The sequence below is a fragment of the Chrysoperla carnea genome, chromosome 3 (genome assembly GCF_905475395.1).
Source record: "Chrysoperla carnea chromosome 3, inChrCarn1.1, whole genome shotgun sequence".
Classification (NCBI taxonomy): Eukaryota; Metazoa; Arthropoda; class Insecta; order Neuroptera; family Chrysopidae; genus Chrysoperla; species Chrysoperla carnea.
Window position 1 is genome coordinate 8991621 of NC_058339.1, and position 20070 is coordinate 9011690.

At 30.7% G+C, this 20070-nt stretch overlaps 1 protein-coding gene across 2 annotated transcripts in view; it reads right to left on the reverse strand.

Moving 5' to 3' along the window:
- The window catches only part of LOC123295728, a 512151-nt gene that overhangs the window by 20025 nt on the left and 472056 nt on the right, over window positions 1–20070 (reverse strand). For both annotated transcript variants that reach the window (XM_044877164.1, XM_044877165.1), the window contains exon 5: window positions 7168–7258. In XM_044877164.1, the coding sequence (XP_044733099.1) occupies window positions 7168–7258 (91 nt within the window). The remainder of the gene's footprint in view (window positions 1–7167; window positions 7259–20070) is intronic.

The following is a 20070-nucleotide window of genomic DNA, read 5'->3' on the forward strand; positions in this document are numbered from 1 at the left end:
CTTCCTAGTCCAATACGAACAATCCCTATACATAACACACCTAAATTATCTTCATATCCCTTTTCTAAAAAGTGGTGGCTACTACTATTATATTATATTTTGAACATAACAACAATGAAATAGCAAACTCATCCCAAATACAAACTTGTCATGCCTGTAAGGTACTGTATGTTACAACTAACCTTGGCGTAGTGAGCTAATACCTAAAGTGAAAAGGAAGCTGATAATAAATCAAGCAGGTTTTATCTGTTTACTCTGTTCACACTATCACAATTGTACAAGAGTTTAATCACTTCAGAGTTTGGATGCTGTTCAATTCGTGTCAGGTATCTTTCACTGAAATGTGCAATTTCATCCCGCACTGTTACAATTTCGAGACTTCGGTAAATATCGTCATTACGCACATACCACGGAGAATCACTAATTGTTCGCAACATTTATGATTGAAATCCTTGCAGAATTTCGATATTACTATTGCTAGGAGTTCCCCACAGCTGAATGTCATAGGTCCACACAGGTTTAAGTATTGTTTTATACACTAAAACTTTATTGTTCAATGATTAGAATTTTAACCCAAGAGTCAGTATAAATTAGAAAATTTCAAGTTTAGCTGTTTTCATTTCAACCAGATGTGTTTACGTCAAGTAAGTCTTCTATCAAGGTGTATACCCAAATATTTGACTTCATTTGACTGTGGAAAACTGACACCGTCCATTATAACAGCTGGACACGTTTCTTTTCTCAAAGTGAACGTTGGGTATGGGTATGGAGGTTAGCGGACCATGCTCGAGCATCGGGCCTCGAAGCAATGGTTCAGAGCACCTAGCCAAATAGACCCTTGTACTCTATGCCCGCTACGCTTTTCAGTGGCTATTATAACCAACTGATGTACTGAAACCCAGGATCTGCCTAGCGCTGAGTTTCCTAATTTCTTCAGGTTCGACTATGGCCGGACCAAACCATTTCCTTCGCTGCTGTATGAGCGCCGGGCAGTAACAGAGAAAGTGAATCGATGTTTCTTCTGAATTTTTTCCGCATCTGTCACACGCGGGAGATGTCTTTTTCCAATCTGATGTTGGAACTTGTTCAGGTTATCATGCCCTGTGAGAAACTCTACGATGACTCTAATATCAGCTCTGTTTAGTTTCAAGATCTCCTCGGCTCTGTTACCGAGCGAGTTTCCTTCACCCAACAGGCTTTTGGCGATTCGCCCTCCCTCGTAGCTGCTCCATGCCTTTAATTGTTGGTTTTTCAGATTACCTCCTAATCTGTTAAGACCTTCTCAAAGTGAACGTTACTTGTACGGATTTCATATCGTTAACTTGAACACACCACTTATTCAACCAATATTGTATTTTATCGATACTTGTCTGCAATTACTTATCTGAACACGCTGTATGAAATGCTTAAATAATAATAAAGTGAAAAACCTTACCCTCCTTAAAAAGTGTGGTCATACACACAATCGTATTAAACCGTGCATCAGTGAATTTAAAAATGTTTCACAACATACATATAACAAGCTTTTAATCCTATGGAATTTTTAATAAAGGTCTCCAAGTCCTTATTTATTTATACTTTTTTTTGTTGTTACTACATTTATACATAACATACTAAAATATAATCAAACAATACTTAAATGTAATAAGACCATTTATTTAATGAGTTTTATATATTTTATATTGGATTCACGACCCATTTTAGTCCCGAAAAAAGGATACATAGTAAAGTAAGTAGATATTAGTTATATAAAATATGCTTTTATAATACATAAAAGTTGTTAAAAGTATGTAAAAATATAATTTTTAAGTAAATTTGCATATTATTCGATTTTATTTGAATATAATCGAGTCTTTTACAGTTAACATTTCTAAAATAATTTAATATTTTTGAAATATATCGTTAACTTAATTATTCAGGAAATGTATTGTATAGGATGTACAACATTGATCGCATATGGGCTATCAAATGATATAGTGTACGATTTTTAATGGTTTTTTGATCCGAAATTACTGGTAATCCATACTCATTATTAGTATTCATAAGAAATGGAAAAAGAAACGCTTTAAGGACTTTTCAACCAAAAATTCTATTTGCTGTTGGAAAAATGCAGCCATTCTTGAGTAATCGTTTAAGGAAAATAATACTCGTCAGTCGAACTGTGAACTTAAATGATTCGCTTTCTTTGACTGACCATGGATGGGGCTATTAAATATGATTTCATTTATTAAATATGAAAAACAGAAAAATACCCAGTCAACAAGTGAAATTTACAAAATTTAAAAGACCTTAAGCTAAACTCGCACTTAAAACATATCTTAGAACACTCTCGATTAAATTATCTAATTCCTTAGGCCTTCTACAAACTGAATCGATTTTGAGGATCATAGCCTATCTTTTAATTGTCCCGGGTACGGAACCCTAAACTCGCACTTGAAACATACTAAGAACACTCTCCATTAAATTTCACTTCATCCGTGTAGGCGCTACGATGCCACAGACAGATAGACAGACACACACACATAATGGTCAAACTTATAACATCCCTTTTTTTGGTTCGGGGGTTAAAAATAAACGCAAAACTTAAAAAATTCGAAGTATTCTACCATAAAATTACATGTGATTCACATAGCATGTTATAGTTATAACACTTAGAATAGTAAAACACGTGCATTTTTTGATAAAGAGTAAAAATGAAACCGAAAAGTTTAAAATTTTATTTTCTCTGTACGGTTTATGAGAGATGTGCTCTTTTTTGGGTAAAAACGCTGTCTTTGATAGTTAATTTCTTTCTACTAAATCGTACATAGAATCGTTATGAATTTTTCACAAAAGACGTATTAAAAGATGAATATAATTGAATAAAATTTTAAAATGTTGGTATCATTTTTATTGAAAATTTTTCATAAATAATATAAGAACATTTCGTTTTGAGGTCTTACATTGTTTCTTGAAAGGTTGAAGGTATTTCTGATTTGATAATAAATATCTCCTGATGAAACTCTTTATATTTCGTGTAATGTTTTTCTAGTTATCATGTTACCAATATGGGCATTAAAAAAAGTATCAGATAGTTATTTTCAATAAAATTTGTAATAAAATATTGGATTTCCCTATTACATATACAGACTAATGAAAAGGGGATTGAAAATAATAAACATACAAACCAAAATTTCATTTAAATTTGTAACAAATATAAATTTTAAAATCCATTCGTAAAATGTTTTATCAATCCGGTACCACTATACATATAATTTTCAACCCCCCATTGAAAATGAAGTTGAGTTGTTTGCTGCCCCAATATACAAAAACGCATTAATAAACACTACCCCAATGACAATCATATGAAATATTCTTCTTAAACACACACAAGCATAATGTCTGTTCTTTTTTATATCGTTGTATTAAACTAAGTGTAGGTAGAAAAAGATAATCTTATTGCACTATAATATTACTATTTGTTTTTATTTACACTTAGTGTGCTACACCGAATTGGAAAGAACAGATGAAATTTAGTTGGATGTTTAAATGGTGGTTTTTAAGTTGAAGAGCTATTCTATGTACATGCCTTGTCAGCTGTATGAGCTTTAGGTATACGTATGCAAAGAGAGCTAATAGCTTTTTTGAACTATTGTATTTCTTTATTGTATTGCGGTTTGTTGGTGTTATGTGTGATAGACTCAACTAAATACCGATTTAACAACAACATCTCAAAATAAGTATATACACTCTCATAATAAGAGAATGCAGTTTATAAGTAACCCCTCTCAGTATTTTATCTTCAAATATTTCCTACCTTTTCAGTAAGGGTTTTGAAATTCGTCAATTCAAAAAATTAAGTCAACCACATGGAATTATAGCACCCAAAAAACTTGCCAAATAATACAAAAAAAATGTTGTAATACTTTTGTTATCGATCGCCCCCCCCGCGTGTGACAGATGCGGAGAAAATTCAGAAGAAACATCGATCCACATTCTCTGTTACTGCCCGGCGCTCATACAGCAGCGAAGGAAATGGTTTGGTCCGGCCTTTGAAAATTCACTACTGGAATTGCCAACAGAGTGAGAACCACCTCTCAAAGTAGATTGACAAGGATAGTAAATATCAGGGCCTGGTCATAATACGCATGTTTTAATATACAACGTAATATCCTGGCGCGTATTTTAAATAAGATTATACCCTTTGAAAATACACTACATTTTAAAATACATGATCATACGATCATATGATCATATGAAATGTCAATTTGAAATATAAACACATCATTGAAACAGCTGATTCCGGTTATACGATCATGCCTCCTTAGATCATATATTTTAAACAGGCCTCCAACTATTTTCATCTTTGTTTATCTACTCTCATCTTTGTTAATCTACTCTGTGACGCCAAAATACATATACTTGGTATACACTGGGCTCATCCATTTAAAATATATGATCTAAGGGTCCGGCCATAGTCGAACCAGAAGAAATTAGGAAACTCAGCGCTAGGCAGATCCTGGGTTTCAGTACATCAGTTGGTTATAATAGCCACTGAAAAGCGTAGCGGGGATAGAGTACAAGGGTCTATTTGGCTAGGTGCTCTGAACCATTGCTTCGAGGCCCGATGCTCGAGCATGGCTCGCTAACCTCCATACCCATACCCCCATACCCATTTGTTGTCGATTGAATATTTAAGGAAGTTCCCAAAAAATTTACGATTACTTAGCATCGTCTTTAAATCTTGTATCTGCATTTTCATTAATGCTCTTTACAAGCAGAGAAAATTTCTTAATACCCCTTATGGCGTTAAATTTTTAGTTTTAGCTCTTAAAGTTTGCATTTTTAACATATAAATACTATTTTGAAGTGTTTTTAGAAGTATCTATACTTTATGATGTAACAAGGCTAATTTTCTTAAGACTAATTTGGAAAACTAATATTTATTAATTAAAAGCATGGCAAATATTTTCCTATAAAGAAAAATATAACAAGCGGAACTCATTTTTCCATAAAATACATTTACAGTGATGAAATGATTGGCATTTGTGTGTTATAAATGATTTTCTCTAAATCTTTAGGCATCAATATTTCAAAAACTATAGTATATATCGAAAAAAATTTCGCCCTAAAAATTATAAAAGTTTTGAAAATGTTGCTGGCTAGACGCTAAAGAAAATGTCGAATTTCAACAAAACAAGAGTGTTTGTACTTTATTTTCTTGTAATAAGTGCCTACAGTAAGCAACACTAGTAACTAGCTTTAGGAGAAGAGCCCCAGGCCACTTATAAACATCTACTCCACTGTCGAGTGTTTAGTATGTTTGTACGTGTTTTTCTCTGGGTTTAGGGTAGTGTGGTAGGTTGTGCATACATTTTTATTTATGAGATATGCATGTTTTTGATATATTATGAGTCATACATTTATTTTTTTTAAAGTTAAAAAGCTTCTCTGAATTTGAAAGATTGTTATTTATGTTACATCTATTTATTATTGTTGTGTTGTTTATTCTTCTAAAAATCTGTTCTGCATAGACAAACGCTGAATAAATGATAATTCTTAATATTATTAATAACACTAAGTACATTTTGCCATAAAATCCACCTTATTTAAGCGAACTATCCAGAAATTTGCGATAAAAAAAATGCCTTAGCCAAAACTTTTATTTTTTACTTTTTACATATACTTTTTTTTTACTGCATTATACCTACCTAAGGTAGTGAGACTTCCCTAGCTCGAAATCAAAATAGTTCTAAAATTTGAAAGGGCCCCGCACGATTAGATAGGAAAATTGCTTTCTAAGAAACTTTTTCAAAACGTCCCCAAATTATTCTCCGGATCGTCCTGATCAAAAGCTCTCACGGCCACAAAATTTTTTAACGAGTTAGTTTTTGTTTCGTTTTTCATTATGTATTTAATCGAAAATAACACGCATATATATAAATATCTACGAAAATGACCCCCATCCTACTGTGCAACTTTTGTTTCAGTTATTTCCTCCGAAAACGACATATTTTAATAGTTTTTGACAAATTTTACTTGGATTAAAAGAGACAAACGAAGGGCAAAAAATTTTCAAAAATAGAAAGTCGGGTAGTTTTTGTTTTTAATTTAAAGTTTCAAGCATTAAAAACCAAAAACATTTTCATTTAAGTATTGTAACAAAACTGAATACAAATATAAATGATACTCCAACTAAATATATGTTTATAGAATTAAATATATTTCAATTTCAAGACGGAAATTACAAAATACTGATATGTCAATATAAATGATTGACATGACGTATGTATATGTTCAAATTCAACATGCTTATATTATTTATATGATAAGACACTACTGTTTCTTTCTCGAAATAGAAGTCTTTATTGTAAAAATCAAACCACTGAACTTGTGTTTGCAAATAATAAATAAGGGAATGAAAAACCATCGTCTGTTTTTTAAAAATCAAGTATATTTATATATTCTTTAAAAAAAAAAAGTATCATATACCTAAAGTTAATATATCTACCCTCATTTGTTCAAAATATCCATCCCCTTTTGTAATCTTTCTGTTTTTTTTTTTTTTGGGGAAATATTGATTATACAAATAAAATGCAAAAAAAAAGTAGAAAAAAAATTAATAAATATGAAAAATATTTGTTGGAGATAAAGAAGACATAACAATATGATATACATATTTTTACAATTAAAAATTCTTTGAATTCTATGAATTTTCCATTTAGTTAGGTTGTGTTATTTTACTACGAATAAGAATTCTCATTGAACATATTTTATTATAGTACAGAAGACAGTGTAGGGTCGATAACCAGATCTCATCTGGTTATCGACCTATCACCTATAACCTATCTGATAACCAGATGAGACATATTTTTTTATGAAATTTTATTGATTTGAACACGTCTACAATTTTTTGCGTAACGGTTTTCGCAGGCTGGCTTATACCATTCTTTTCGTAATTAAATTATTTTTCTTCTGATCCCAATTTCGATTGGTAAACAGTTCGGTGTAATAACCTATATTATCTTAGGTGCCTGTTCCTATGGTTTGAACCACTAAATCGATCTGATAACCCATCTAAATAGGTATCAGAACAATTAGAAGCAGATACTTATTTGCCTTATGCACTTGTATACATTAATTTCAAATTATATTGAATCAATTTGTGAAAATTAAATCAATGCTTACCTCAAACGCTAGTGTCAAAGATGCTTTTTCTTGTTTCAATTGCTCAGCTCGACTTTTGTATGCCAACATAGCGCGAACAGATTCTTCCATTCTGTAACAAAATTAAAATATACATTAAAAATGGTTAGATAAGATTGATTTTATGCAAATTTAATCAAATTGTTTATTTTTTTCGAGTGTATTTTTTTCAATTCTCTTTAATTAAGATTACTAGATAAGATATTTGTCAGTATTAAGTTAACGCTGTACATATCATATTAAAAATTATCAGTTATAATCGAGAGACCATGATGTAAATAAATATCGTATACATGATTAAAAGTTTAACAAAAACAAAAAGTAATAATAATAAATAAGTGAATAAACAAAGTAAAAATAAAAATTCAATTATTTGAAAAAATTGTACTCTGTGTCTAGAACTGAAATAGCCTAATACTGGAGTAAATCTAAGCAAAAAAAGGCTGTTATATGGATTAAAAGTTCGAGCAACGAAACTTTGGGGTTTTTCTTTTCACATCAAAATAAGTATTTTTTGAAATTTTTTACTTTCGCGGAGTGGTGCAACATGTCTAACCAACAAAATGGCGTCAAAAATGGAATTTTTTTCAGAAATTTTATCATTTTTATTTTATATTCGCAAGAGGAGGCATCGGTGCATATCCAAATTTGGTAGGTTTGTAGTCAACGTTAAGAACTACTCCTCATATTTTTTTAGGGGGCTTTCGTCTCTTCCCCTCCCAGTTATATATATATGTATACATACATATGGTAAAACAGTTTATTTGACTGTAACTTGAAAAATATTTGACTGATTTTAATGAAACTAATATCAATAGTAGGTTTTATTACTTACAACTTTCGGTTAAAATTTTAGCGAAATCCGTTAAATAGTTCGGCCAAAATTTCCAATTTAGTGAATTGTTTAAAATGGCTGCCATTTTATGCCATTTTGTCCTACGGGGTTAAATTTTTTTAAAAATTGTTTAAGTTGCATACCCGTAAAATGACTCCTTGATCCATATTTTGCGAAAAACGGAAAATTTAACACTTTCTGGAAATAATTGTTTGGGGGGTGTATGGACTGGCTTTGGGGAGTGTTTTTTGCTTTGGCTTCAGAAAACTATTTTTCAGAAAGGTTTATTCCGTTTAAAACAAAATTTTTAAGTTTTAACCAGCGCGCTATTAGGGGAAAGGGGTGTATGAAATAAATGTATTTTAAAAGATTTTAAAAAGAGGTCAAAATAGTTTTAAATGCTAAAGTAACTCAAAACTTTAGATGTTTTTATTAATATATCACTTTTTAAAACATCCACCCCTCCCCCTCCCACTTTCATATTTTTTGCAAATTAAGAATTTTTATGACGTATAAAGGGGTTTTTGGGGTCGCTGATATCGAATTTTGCATAAGATTATCAAAAAAATGGTAATATTTTTAGGGTGTGTACTCATTTGGCTAAAAATTCGAGATTAGCGACCCCAAAAACCCCTTTATACGTCATAAAAATTCTTAATTTGCAAAAAATATGAAAGTGGGAGGGGGAGGGGTGGATGTTTTAAAAAGTGATATATTAATAAAAACATCTAAAGTTTTGAGTTACTTTAGCATTTAAAACTATTTTGACCTCTTTTTAAAATCTTTTAAAATACATTTATTTCATACACCCCTTTCCCCTTAGGACAAAATGGCATAAAATGGCAGCCATTTTAAACAATTCACTAAATTGGAAATTTTGGCCGAACTATTTAACGGATTTCGCTAAAATTTTAACCGAAAGTTGTAAGTAATAAAACCTACTATTGATATTAGTTTCATTAAAATCAATCAAATATTTTTCATGTTACAGTCAAATAAACTGTTTTACCATATGTATGTATACATATATATATAACTGGGAGGGGAAGAGACGAAAGCCCCCCCAAAAAATATGAGGAGTAGTTCTTAACATTGACTACAAACCTACCAAATTTGGATATGCACCGATGTCTCCTTTTGCGAATATAAAATAAAAATGATAAAATTTCTGAAAAAAATTCCATTTTTGACGCCATTTTGTTGGTTAGACATGTTGCACCACTCCGCGAAAGTAAAAAATTTCAAAAAATACTTATTTTGATGTGAAAAGAAAAACCCCAAAGTTTCGTTGCTCGAACTTTTAATCCATACACAAGGCGTAATTTCACTCTACTATAATTGGTAGGGCGCTTGACATGAATCCAAATAGTCCGGGTTCGAGTCCTGGCCCGGGTGTATTTTTTTTCAATTCTCTAATCAAATTTTGTATATTTATAATTTACTAGAACTTCGTTTCACTTACAATTTATTTAATTTGTAACTATTGGTCAGCGATTATTACAATCTTAATAAACCGTCAGTTCCAATTCATTAATATATACTATGCTTAGCCCGCCCACTAATTCTGTTAACCCCACCTGCAAGCCCAACCCCTGCGTAGTCCACCCACTAAACACAAATTTTACTTCTATCTCTTGGACATGCCTTCGGCCTTCAGTTCGGCTGAAGTCTTCGACAGTGGAGCTCGTTGCGCTCGTATAAAGCTATAGAAAATTTATTGCAAATAGTATTATTGTTTGATCAACGTCTATTAAAACACGTCAGGTCTTAGATTCATACGAAGGTGAGACCTTGCAGAACATAATTAGGGATTCAATCTACGAACTCTAAGATTAGTGCTCTTCTTCATGGTCACATGGAAGTAGTGTTCCGTGCATGGCTTCAGACATTTATTTCAAAATTATTTAATATTAAGCCGATATCCGCCCTTCAAAATTAATTTTATTTTGCAAATATTATCGTTACAAATATATTTGATTTTGTCGATTTTCTATATGCTACCATATGATTATGATTAAAATCATAGTCAAACAAACAAACACGTGATTGTGAAAACTTATCGCAAACAATGGTTTTGTTTTTGACAGTCTGAATATATAATTCAGCCAGCAGGGGATCAGACTATGTACTATGAAGGGAGTAAGTATATTACGATGAACATTCATTATTAGTCATGTATTTATATTTTCATTATTATAATATTGTTTAAAACAATTGACATATTATATATGTGATATATTATGTGGCTTGTAAATTTATTGGGAATAGTTTTGGAAATTTCACATAAATCATGTATATCTAATGCCTCTATTTAATAAATCATGTTTTCATAATATTTAAAAAAATCAATTTGGAAGCACAGACAAATGATTACTCTATCACATTACACAAACATGCATGTCACACATAAATAACTGATATCACCATATAAAACATACTATACAATTTACGCCTAATTTGCGCCCTCACGGGTAAACAGTGATGTTTACGAAAAAATGTTTCAAACAAAACTTGGTTATTTTTTTATAAGAAATATTTATTATATTTAAGCTTATGTTTTATCTCTAACGGTTTATAAGATGTTTCCTACGGACCAAAGACCCAATTGACCTATGTTGCTCATTCACGAACTCGACCTCACTTTTTACGTCCTGCGTACACTCCCATATGGGGTTTCACCACTGGGCAGTGCATCGGCCAATATCGGTGGCCGAGCTTCCGAGCCTCGGCCAAATTCCGGCTGAGCACATTACCAGCTTATGGCCGATGTTCGGTTGTCCATTTACCGTATGATTACCAATCTACTGAATTAACCTAAATTGCCAGTTGTATTTATTTTTGAAGTATTAAATACACTAGATAAAGATACCAAAGATAAGCTATTTTAAAATAGCAAAATAAAAAACATAAATTTTGTTAAACAACTTAATTTTTTTACTCTTATCTAGGTCCTAGGAACTCCAGAAATATGTCATTCTTATTATTCATTGGAAAAAATTTTTCTTGTAAAACAACATCCAATGTTTAAAAAATATATAAATTTTGACGTTATTTTTTACGGTTTCAAAAAAATTTATAAGTTCAACTTATGCATAATACTTTAACAATAAAACCAAGAGAATCAAAAAGTAGTAAAATCATGGTAATAAAAGTAAGGTTAGGCATACGAACGGCAGCCGTGACTCGAGTATACTCTCTATAGAGAAAATTGTCTCTGGCGCCACGGTATTAGCCGAACTTCGGCAAATCAACGGTAACCGAGGATCGCCCAAGGTTCGGTCTTCGGCAAAATGCTCGGTCACCCCATATGGGCTATAAAAATTTCAGCTTGATATTTTTTTTCGTTTTTGAGTTATCGTGTTGGCAGACAGATGGACAGACCGAAAATGGACTAATTAGATGATTTTATAAACACCTATACCAAAATTTTGTTCATAGCATCAATATTTTTAAGCGTTACAAACTTGCGACTAAACTTAGTATACCTTCCATATTACATATATGCATGGTATCAAAATGGTTGTAATAAGATATGAATAAAGAACATAGTTTTAAGAAAAAAAAATTTAGATTTATTTCATGTCTGCATTGATAGCTCTATCCCGAATTTTGTTGGTCAAATCGTTTAGTAGGAAACAATGGCTAATATAGTCTAATCTAATCATTTATGCTTAACATTTCTAGGAAATTCTACTAATTGAAAGCTTGTCTTTGAAAGAGAATTTTATATAAAAAATACTAACACTGTGTTAAGATTTATAAAAGATTTATCGAAAGTCGAAATATTATATTAAAACTAATTGTTATATAAACCAAGTATTAAATATCGAAAAAATAGTATATCGACTCCTTATCATTGATTTTCAATGCGCTATAATACTTTGTAGTTAGCTGATAGTATTGTAACTGCTGTATAACTGTATCTAACTATTATAATCTTGGTATATTTATTTATCTGTAACTATATTATTGAACTATAAACACCCTCACTCAATCTGTTAAATATTACATCCCTTTAAAAACATTCACAATCATATTATTACCGACTATTTCCTAATTAGTTTTATACAAATACCGTTCAAGGGCTTCACATACATCGGCCTTATTTATTAATCAATAAAAATTACTTTTGATATAAAATTTCACGTAATCCTTTAAAGGTTGTTAAAAAATCAGAGTAGTCGTTGGGTAATTGAAACTCACATACTAACAAAAATCTTGATATTTATTGCTTTTAGGTTCCCTATCTTCGAATCAACTTTTTTCAACTCCAAAGAGATAAAAAATATAAAAAAAAAAGTTGCAGAAAATTAAATTTTATAAAAATATGATATTTGAAATTTTCATTCATATTTATCGTCATTTTCGAGAAAATTGAAGAATTGTTTTAAATGATTTTCTAAAGACGTCCCCAATGAAATGAGTGTATGAAAAAACACTCGTCCGGTGAACGTCCTTAAGGATAAAAATTTCTTAAGATCAAAAGTAGAAAAATGAAAAGCAACTTAATTATATAAGATTTCTAAAATATTTTATTTCAGCAGCAGGATTTTGACTAGTCTAAATAAGAAAACTGTCGAATATTTTTTTTAATATTTCATTTTTAATGGTCATTATTTCTTAGGTTTTTTAATAAAAGAGTACGAAAAACTACAAAGGAAATACTTTTCTAACAAAAAATATATTGAAGGGTATAAAATATACTGTATATACTTATTAAATATAATCAGTCAATTATTTTTACAAAACAACCTACTCTGTTTAACCTTTAAGAACAAAAAACATTTCTGCAATTGATTATGCAGGCTCGTTGTATTTTCATTTTTAAAATAAAGTTATAAAACCATTTGGAATAAGTAAAATGGGAAAAAAAAACTGAAATGATGGTAGGTAATTAGAAGCTGTCAATTTTAAAATTACCTCGTTAGTTATACATCAACTGACAAACCTCACCATCTTAATCATCAAACCATTTCATCTTATTACAGTTTTTCCTCTCTATCTGTCAATTTCAGCTGTTATTTTTCAATATGCAAGTTCGTTAGTGATTACACGAAACTCAATTCATTTTTATTTTAACATCAAGTATCATTTCATTATTTGATGTGTTATTTGAAATTAGTTTGTGAGACTCATTGATTACATATATCGATTATTTTTACCTAACTATAGAAGAGTTATATATTTGCTACAGTGATAATTATACAGGGTGTTCCAGGAGTAACAGAGGCCCTTGTTGCATCAAGTAGAAAATAAAATTTTTAGAAGAAAAGTCCTTTTCCATTTTTTGATCCGATGCCCAACAGGCACGAGAGCTAAGGGGATAGTAAGAAACTGCGAGAATGAGACGCAAGAGTTTCTTCTTTTATGGGGATATTCGTTAGGTTAGGTTAGAGTTCACCCTTCCCCGATCCCTGCTCCATGAATATTTGAAGCTGTTTAGGAACAGTAGGAGTGCTTTGGCGTCAAAGGACTTCAGGTTGGAGAGATCGTCAAAGAAAGGCTGACTTGTAGATTTTCTTGCTGGACCGAGGAGTCTAAGTATGAGCAATCATGATAAGTCAAGGTTTTGGTGAGGGTTGCGATTAAGATAAAGTCAATTCCATGAAAAACATTAGTTGCGGTAGAAATAAATCAGACAAAACACTTTTCTGATATTCTATTATTATCGAAAATAACACATACTTTAGTTATATGGTTGTACATAGAAGTAAAAGTTTGTCAATCGATACCAAACGTTTAAATGATTCACAAAGAGAGTGTTTTTTTTTATATACTAAACTAAACACAACATAATTTACTGAGGTTGAATAATTTATAAACAAACTTCATGTGATAGTGTACCTACGTAACGGTAACGTATATACGCTAAAAAAAAGGAAAATTATGTTTGTAAAACATGAAAATACACTATTTCCTTGTCCATACAAATCATTTTCATAGTGTGGTAAAAGTTATATGATAATAATATACTATTAATTATTTAAACATTTCCACAGTTAAAAATAACAACGAAAATAGAAAAAAAAATGTGAAAAATGAAAATATTTCAAACACCCTAAAAAAAATGTGAAGAATATTATTAATGTTAATTACTATTTTTTTATTATATATAATGGAGTTTAAACATGAATTTCCAAACGTCTTAATTTATACGCAGCATGTCTAATTCTTTAAAACAGTCAAAATGGCCTAATTTATTGTCAATTAAACTCTGACTAATTTTTCGGTTGATTATCCAAAATAAAACTATTTGAATTTTCATGATGAAACGTTGCGAAAGTTCCACAAACACCTATTAAATTTAATTACCGCAAAATTTCCTGGCGAGCACTTCTCTTTGCCTCCAACAAAAAAAAATATCCTTTGTAGTTAATTCATGTGTTATTTTTAGCTTTACAATACCACCCAACTACAAAAGTATATAATATATTGTGTGCAAATGATGCTTATAAATTTGATAATATAGATATCGCTCTTCAATCATCAATACTCCAACTATAGTCGTCTATGTTCATCAAATGATGGATATTCGATGAGCTTAATAATTAAAATAAAATTTTGTTGTTATTCGCTTCGAGTGTGACTGCAGCGCCACACAAAACATGAACTACGGGAGGCTGTCAGAGTATGTTTTTATATGTATGCCTATAGCAAGAGACAAAAATATAAATAAATATTATTTGTAATAATAAAAAAAATTTACATAAAAATATGTGACAATTTTACAGTGATTGTGTCATTTTTTTCACTAGTTAAATGAACCAAAAACAAGTAAGTGTAATGCTAGAAAATAAATAATGTAGTAAACAGTAGGTTAAGTTGCTTGAAATTTATGTCAAAGTCTAAAAATAATACTAAAATTTAAATTGAAAATTTAATATTATTGTTTCACAAATTTAAATAAATAATTATGATAATTTACATTTGAAAAATAATATTTGTTCAATTTAATTTCTTATTTTCACAATTTTTAATGCATTAAGTTTAATTAATTAGTGTTTTTCAATAATTTTAATTTGACATTTTCTATAAAATTAACATGTAAAGAATTGCAAATTAGTCATAACAGCCCCCTTTAACTCCAAAATTGTTCACTGGTAGCGCTGGCATCGATTTTATTGTCCCTACCATGACTACGCACATAACGAATATCATCGACAAACTTATATTTTTATGGTATTATTGTAAATTACAAGATTGTCTAAATATTTTTGATGGGTTTTTATCAAACTCTCTAGATTTTTTGAAATAGAAATATCCAATTGAAATGAATAAATATGATTCATCATTTTTCCAGCCACCTTTGAACGATAACATAATAATAAAAAGCTCGATGACCTAGAAATATTTTGTGATTTTTGGAAACTTTGTTAATAAAACTTTGAAAACTTTTGGAAACTTTGTGGATAAAGGCGAAAAATAGACTCAGGGTCTAAAAATGTACCGCTTAGGAAAAAAAACAGGCTAGATAAATAATACTTCAAAATGTATAAATGAGCAATTTTCGTAAATTTGCTAAGAGAATCAATTTCTAAAGTTTGCGATACATATTTATAAAAATACCCTGTGCAATAATAAACTAACCATTTGTATGCAGGTTTCATTTTCGAGTACAATTCTTCCTACCTGCTTTTAACTCACACCTTTCTACCTTGAAACTAAATACAATAATTATTGTTACGAGAGCGTTGTGCATTTCGCTCATCGTAATCTAACTAAATACATCAACGTATTAGCCATAACACATTCCCTCATTTTAGTTGAGGAATATTGTATTTGGTTGCTCCTAGCTATTATCAATTCTATTATTTGCTGTTTATGTTTTAGTAAATATAGTATGGTTTAAATAAACGGGTCTTTATGAATTTTTCTATTGGAACCAAATTGTAATGAGATTTTAAATTAGAATTGCAGTGAGATTTTATAATTATTAAAGCTGTGTAATTAACTATTAACTAAGTGATTCTGATATTTGGTAACTTCTGTTTACTGTTCATAGATGGCGTTTTATACATCCGTAAATAATTTCAATTTATAAACCATGAATTTTTAATTATTCATACTATAATTAATTAAAAAATAAATATTGTAAATTGACAGTACATAGTCGGTGTGGTACTGAAGTCGTGTGTGTGTGAGCCCTGTAGTCCACACGACTTCCCAAAAGGGTAAAAAACATAAAAAAAAGGTCTTGTTAGCTTTCATAAATTATTTTTCGAACATGTACTGCAGCTTATGATGGATAATGATCGCGATAGATAAATGATGTGTTTTATCCACTTTACAGATCCTGTTTATTCAGTTTTTTTCAGTTTTCTTATTACCATTAAAAAACGGCCCAACAAATTCTGCTGAAAACTCTTTCAGTTCTTTAATAAGCAATTAAGCGTGGAATAAGCTCAGTGCTAATATCATAACTTGTTCGCGAGATATCGAGGCACACACACACAGACATCACATTGAAAAGGTTTGGTTCGGATATTGCGGCCTTGAAACCGTGGAAATATGTAAAACTGAAGATTTTCAAAATCGGCCTCATTACATTAACTTCCTCCTCCCGTCGAGAGTCCCCATGACTGACTGACTATCATTTTGTTTATCATTTGGATCGGACATTTACTGAACTGTTTTGTTTACGAGCAAAATGATTAATAAAGACAGAATAATTTGAAATTATGAAGACTTCACTTGAACCTTCTGCTGAAAGACGCGCAAGAAATAATAAATCAAACTCAAAGTTAAGAATTTATTAATCGAATGGATGTTTATACAATTTATGTCGTTATGGTAAATGCATCGTCACAGCCTTCCTCGTCTATTAATTATAATTGAATAATTAATAGTCAACGGAAAGATGCGTCCGCTACATCTACTCCCCCCCAAAAAAAGAAAAAAATCTAAACATAGTGAGATAACTTTGAAAAAACAAAAAAAATCTGCATTAAAAAAAAAAACGGACCAAAAACAATTTCAGAATTGGAAAAAAAAATTTTTTTAAATCTAATTTGGAAGAAAATAGAGACATTTTAACTTGTGAATAAGAAAAGAAAATGTAATTATTGATAATTATTGTTTTTGGCCAGGGGAAAAAAAATTAATGATAAAATGAAAAATTGAACAATTAAAGAAAATGAAAAATAATATATTGTTTTGAATTAAAAAATGATTGATATTTAAAAGAAATATCACAAAATTTTGAAACAATATATTATTTTCCACTACAATATTTAACAAAAATAAATAAATAATAATAAATGAAATTAACTATCCAAATAGTATGCTGGTTTGAGTCGATCTATACTAATGGAAGTTGGTTTGTTGTTGACGTCAACAACAAAATATTTTGAAAATTTTTGTATTATAGAGTAAGGTCCTCTATAATTACAAGTTAAAGGAGGTTTGACACAATCTTCTCGAATATAAACCTTTTTTGTTTTGGCCAAATCTTTTGGTAAATAAACATTTTTGTTTACGAACCGTTTAGTGAAAAAGAATTTAGCGTTGATCATTCTGTTTTTCAATTCTTTTGTGGATTCAAAAACAGAACGATGTATATCAGTCACATCTCCAAAGAAATTATATGGAAGTCGAATTTCTGTTCCATACAAAATCTCAGCAGATGAAAAACCAATATCCTCCCTTACCGAGGAGTGTAAATTTAACATAACCCATGGAAGAATTTTGTGCCAGTTATTATTTTTTTTGCAGCAAGCAAGGGATGTCTTGACAGTCCGAATGAAACGTTCGACAATCCCGTTGCTGATTGGGTGATAAGCAGTCGACGAAATGTGCTTAATTCCCAGACTTGACAAAAAATCATTCCACATACGAGATCGAAATTGTGAGCCTTGATCAGTGGTGATACGCATAGGCAGACCATAACGCGAGAACCAGGATGCGATCAAGGTATCAATAATTTCTTCCGATGTAGCATTTTTGAGTGGAATCGCCTCAACCCAACGCGAAAAACGATCGACAACAGTGAGGATATATCGATAACCCTCACTGGAAGGAAGAGGTCCCACAAGATCCAAATGTAAATAGGAAAATTTGGTATCTGGTTCTTTTATCGGCATGAATTGACTTTTGGTGTGGCGCAAAATCAAGACGAATGGCTTGAGAATGATAACCACATTGTACTCAAAGAGAAGTTAACAATATTAAAGGGTGCTAGCAGCTTTTAGTCCTTCTCGCACCACTACTATAATGGATTATACATCCTTGTCCTTGCATAAAACAAAGCTGCAACTGATAGTCATTGTTTTAGTACCAACAAAATAACAAGCAACTAACATCATAGTCATCATAGTTTTCCTCGTCAGTCGCCCTCTGTACATATCGTCATTTCAAAATGAATGAATGAGACTGACTATGTGAATGAATGAATGCATTTCAACATAAAGGTACTTGTTTTAGTATATGAATATTGTGGATGCTCTTCATGTTTCTGTGTTAAAATACAGAGTAAAAACATGTGAAAGATATTATGAATTTTAGTTTCCCCTTGTTCTTTCTGGCAGTCGAAAGTCTATGTCAGTAATAATAAAATATTGTGATCTAACACATTTTCTAGATGGATATTATCTAGGAAATATTACTTATTTTATGAGCTATGGTACACTGACTGTATGCCAGCAAAATTATTATTTACCTCTATATAAATACAAAAAAAAAAACGATAATTCAAGAGCTTTTACATTTAGAAGTATTTCCAATCGTAGTAAATTAAAGTTTTTCTGGGTGTTTAGAAAATAAATCTTCGAAATCTTTGAAACATTATATCATGTTTAGAAAAGGGTGTGTAAAACGAAGTCTTGTTCAATTTTGTTAAGGAAAGGAGGCTAATTCGTTTTGTGAAAACTCATATTAGACCAGACTGTCGAGAAAATTCCCCACATCGAGGAAGGAAGGCGCCATAATTTTAAAAGACTTCAATATAAAAATCTGGATTTACAAACAAATTTGACGTTGTATATAGAGGTTGTGTGGCGTTCATCTTTTTACAAAAAGTTATATATTTTCACACAGCAGAATTTTCTTTTTTATTAAATTAATAAGGTAATAAGTCAGGAAGTAGTTAAGAATTTTTATGTTGACTATATGAAATAAATAATTTGGCTGTGCCATATGGAAGTAATGGATTATAACTGTGATGGTAGAAAAAATAAGTACTGGTAAGTGAAGTTGTGAAATGGTAATATGTTTTATGTTTGTCGCTAATGATCATATTAAAGAAGATATTGATATAACGAAGTGAGGAAAAAGGATATTGATTCCTTATTTCTAATTTTTTAATCCCAGACAACAAATAGATAGTTTAAGGTTTGTTGTCTTGCTATGGACAATAGTGTCAGAAAATTCTAAATTTTTGTATACCTACTTATTTTCTACACTTTTAGTAACTTTTACTTATTATTAACTAAATAATATTTGTAAGAGTTCAGACCACTACCAAACTTTTCCATATATTTCAAATCCCTCGAGTATTGGGGGTCAGTAGGTCCCTCTCAAAGTTGTAGATGAGTATATGCATACTAAAATCAAAGTGACTAATCAGATTATCCCAGAACCATAATTTTCCACGCAATTTCCGCTCGCTCAAGTGGTACTGGAATTCGCTATCCCCTGTAAAAGAATGTAACAATGCGGGACATAGTTGATACCATTTGCAGGTGCCAGGGGTCACTAGTCTCAGATTTCTTTGGCAGCTCGATTAGTTTCCCCTAACTTTGAAAAAAGTTGGGCTAGAGACATGCAGTACCACTCGATAGACTGGAAATGATTTGTAAAAGTGTGGTTCTGGTCTCTACAACATTTGACAATGCCAAATTTGTAGGAGTTGACGACATTTAGGTGTTTCTACCTCACGGGCTATTAACATTCGTTAGAAAATGAGAATGTTGTCGTATTTATAAATATTACTAATCTTAAAAAATCTTCTTTTTCATGTTATGGTCTGGTTACGGGTCTGTGAGGAACAAAGAAACATTAGTTGTTAACTTTTAAACCATTTCACCTACCTCATGTTATTATTTTATAGCAATGTA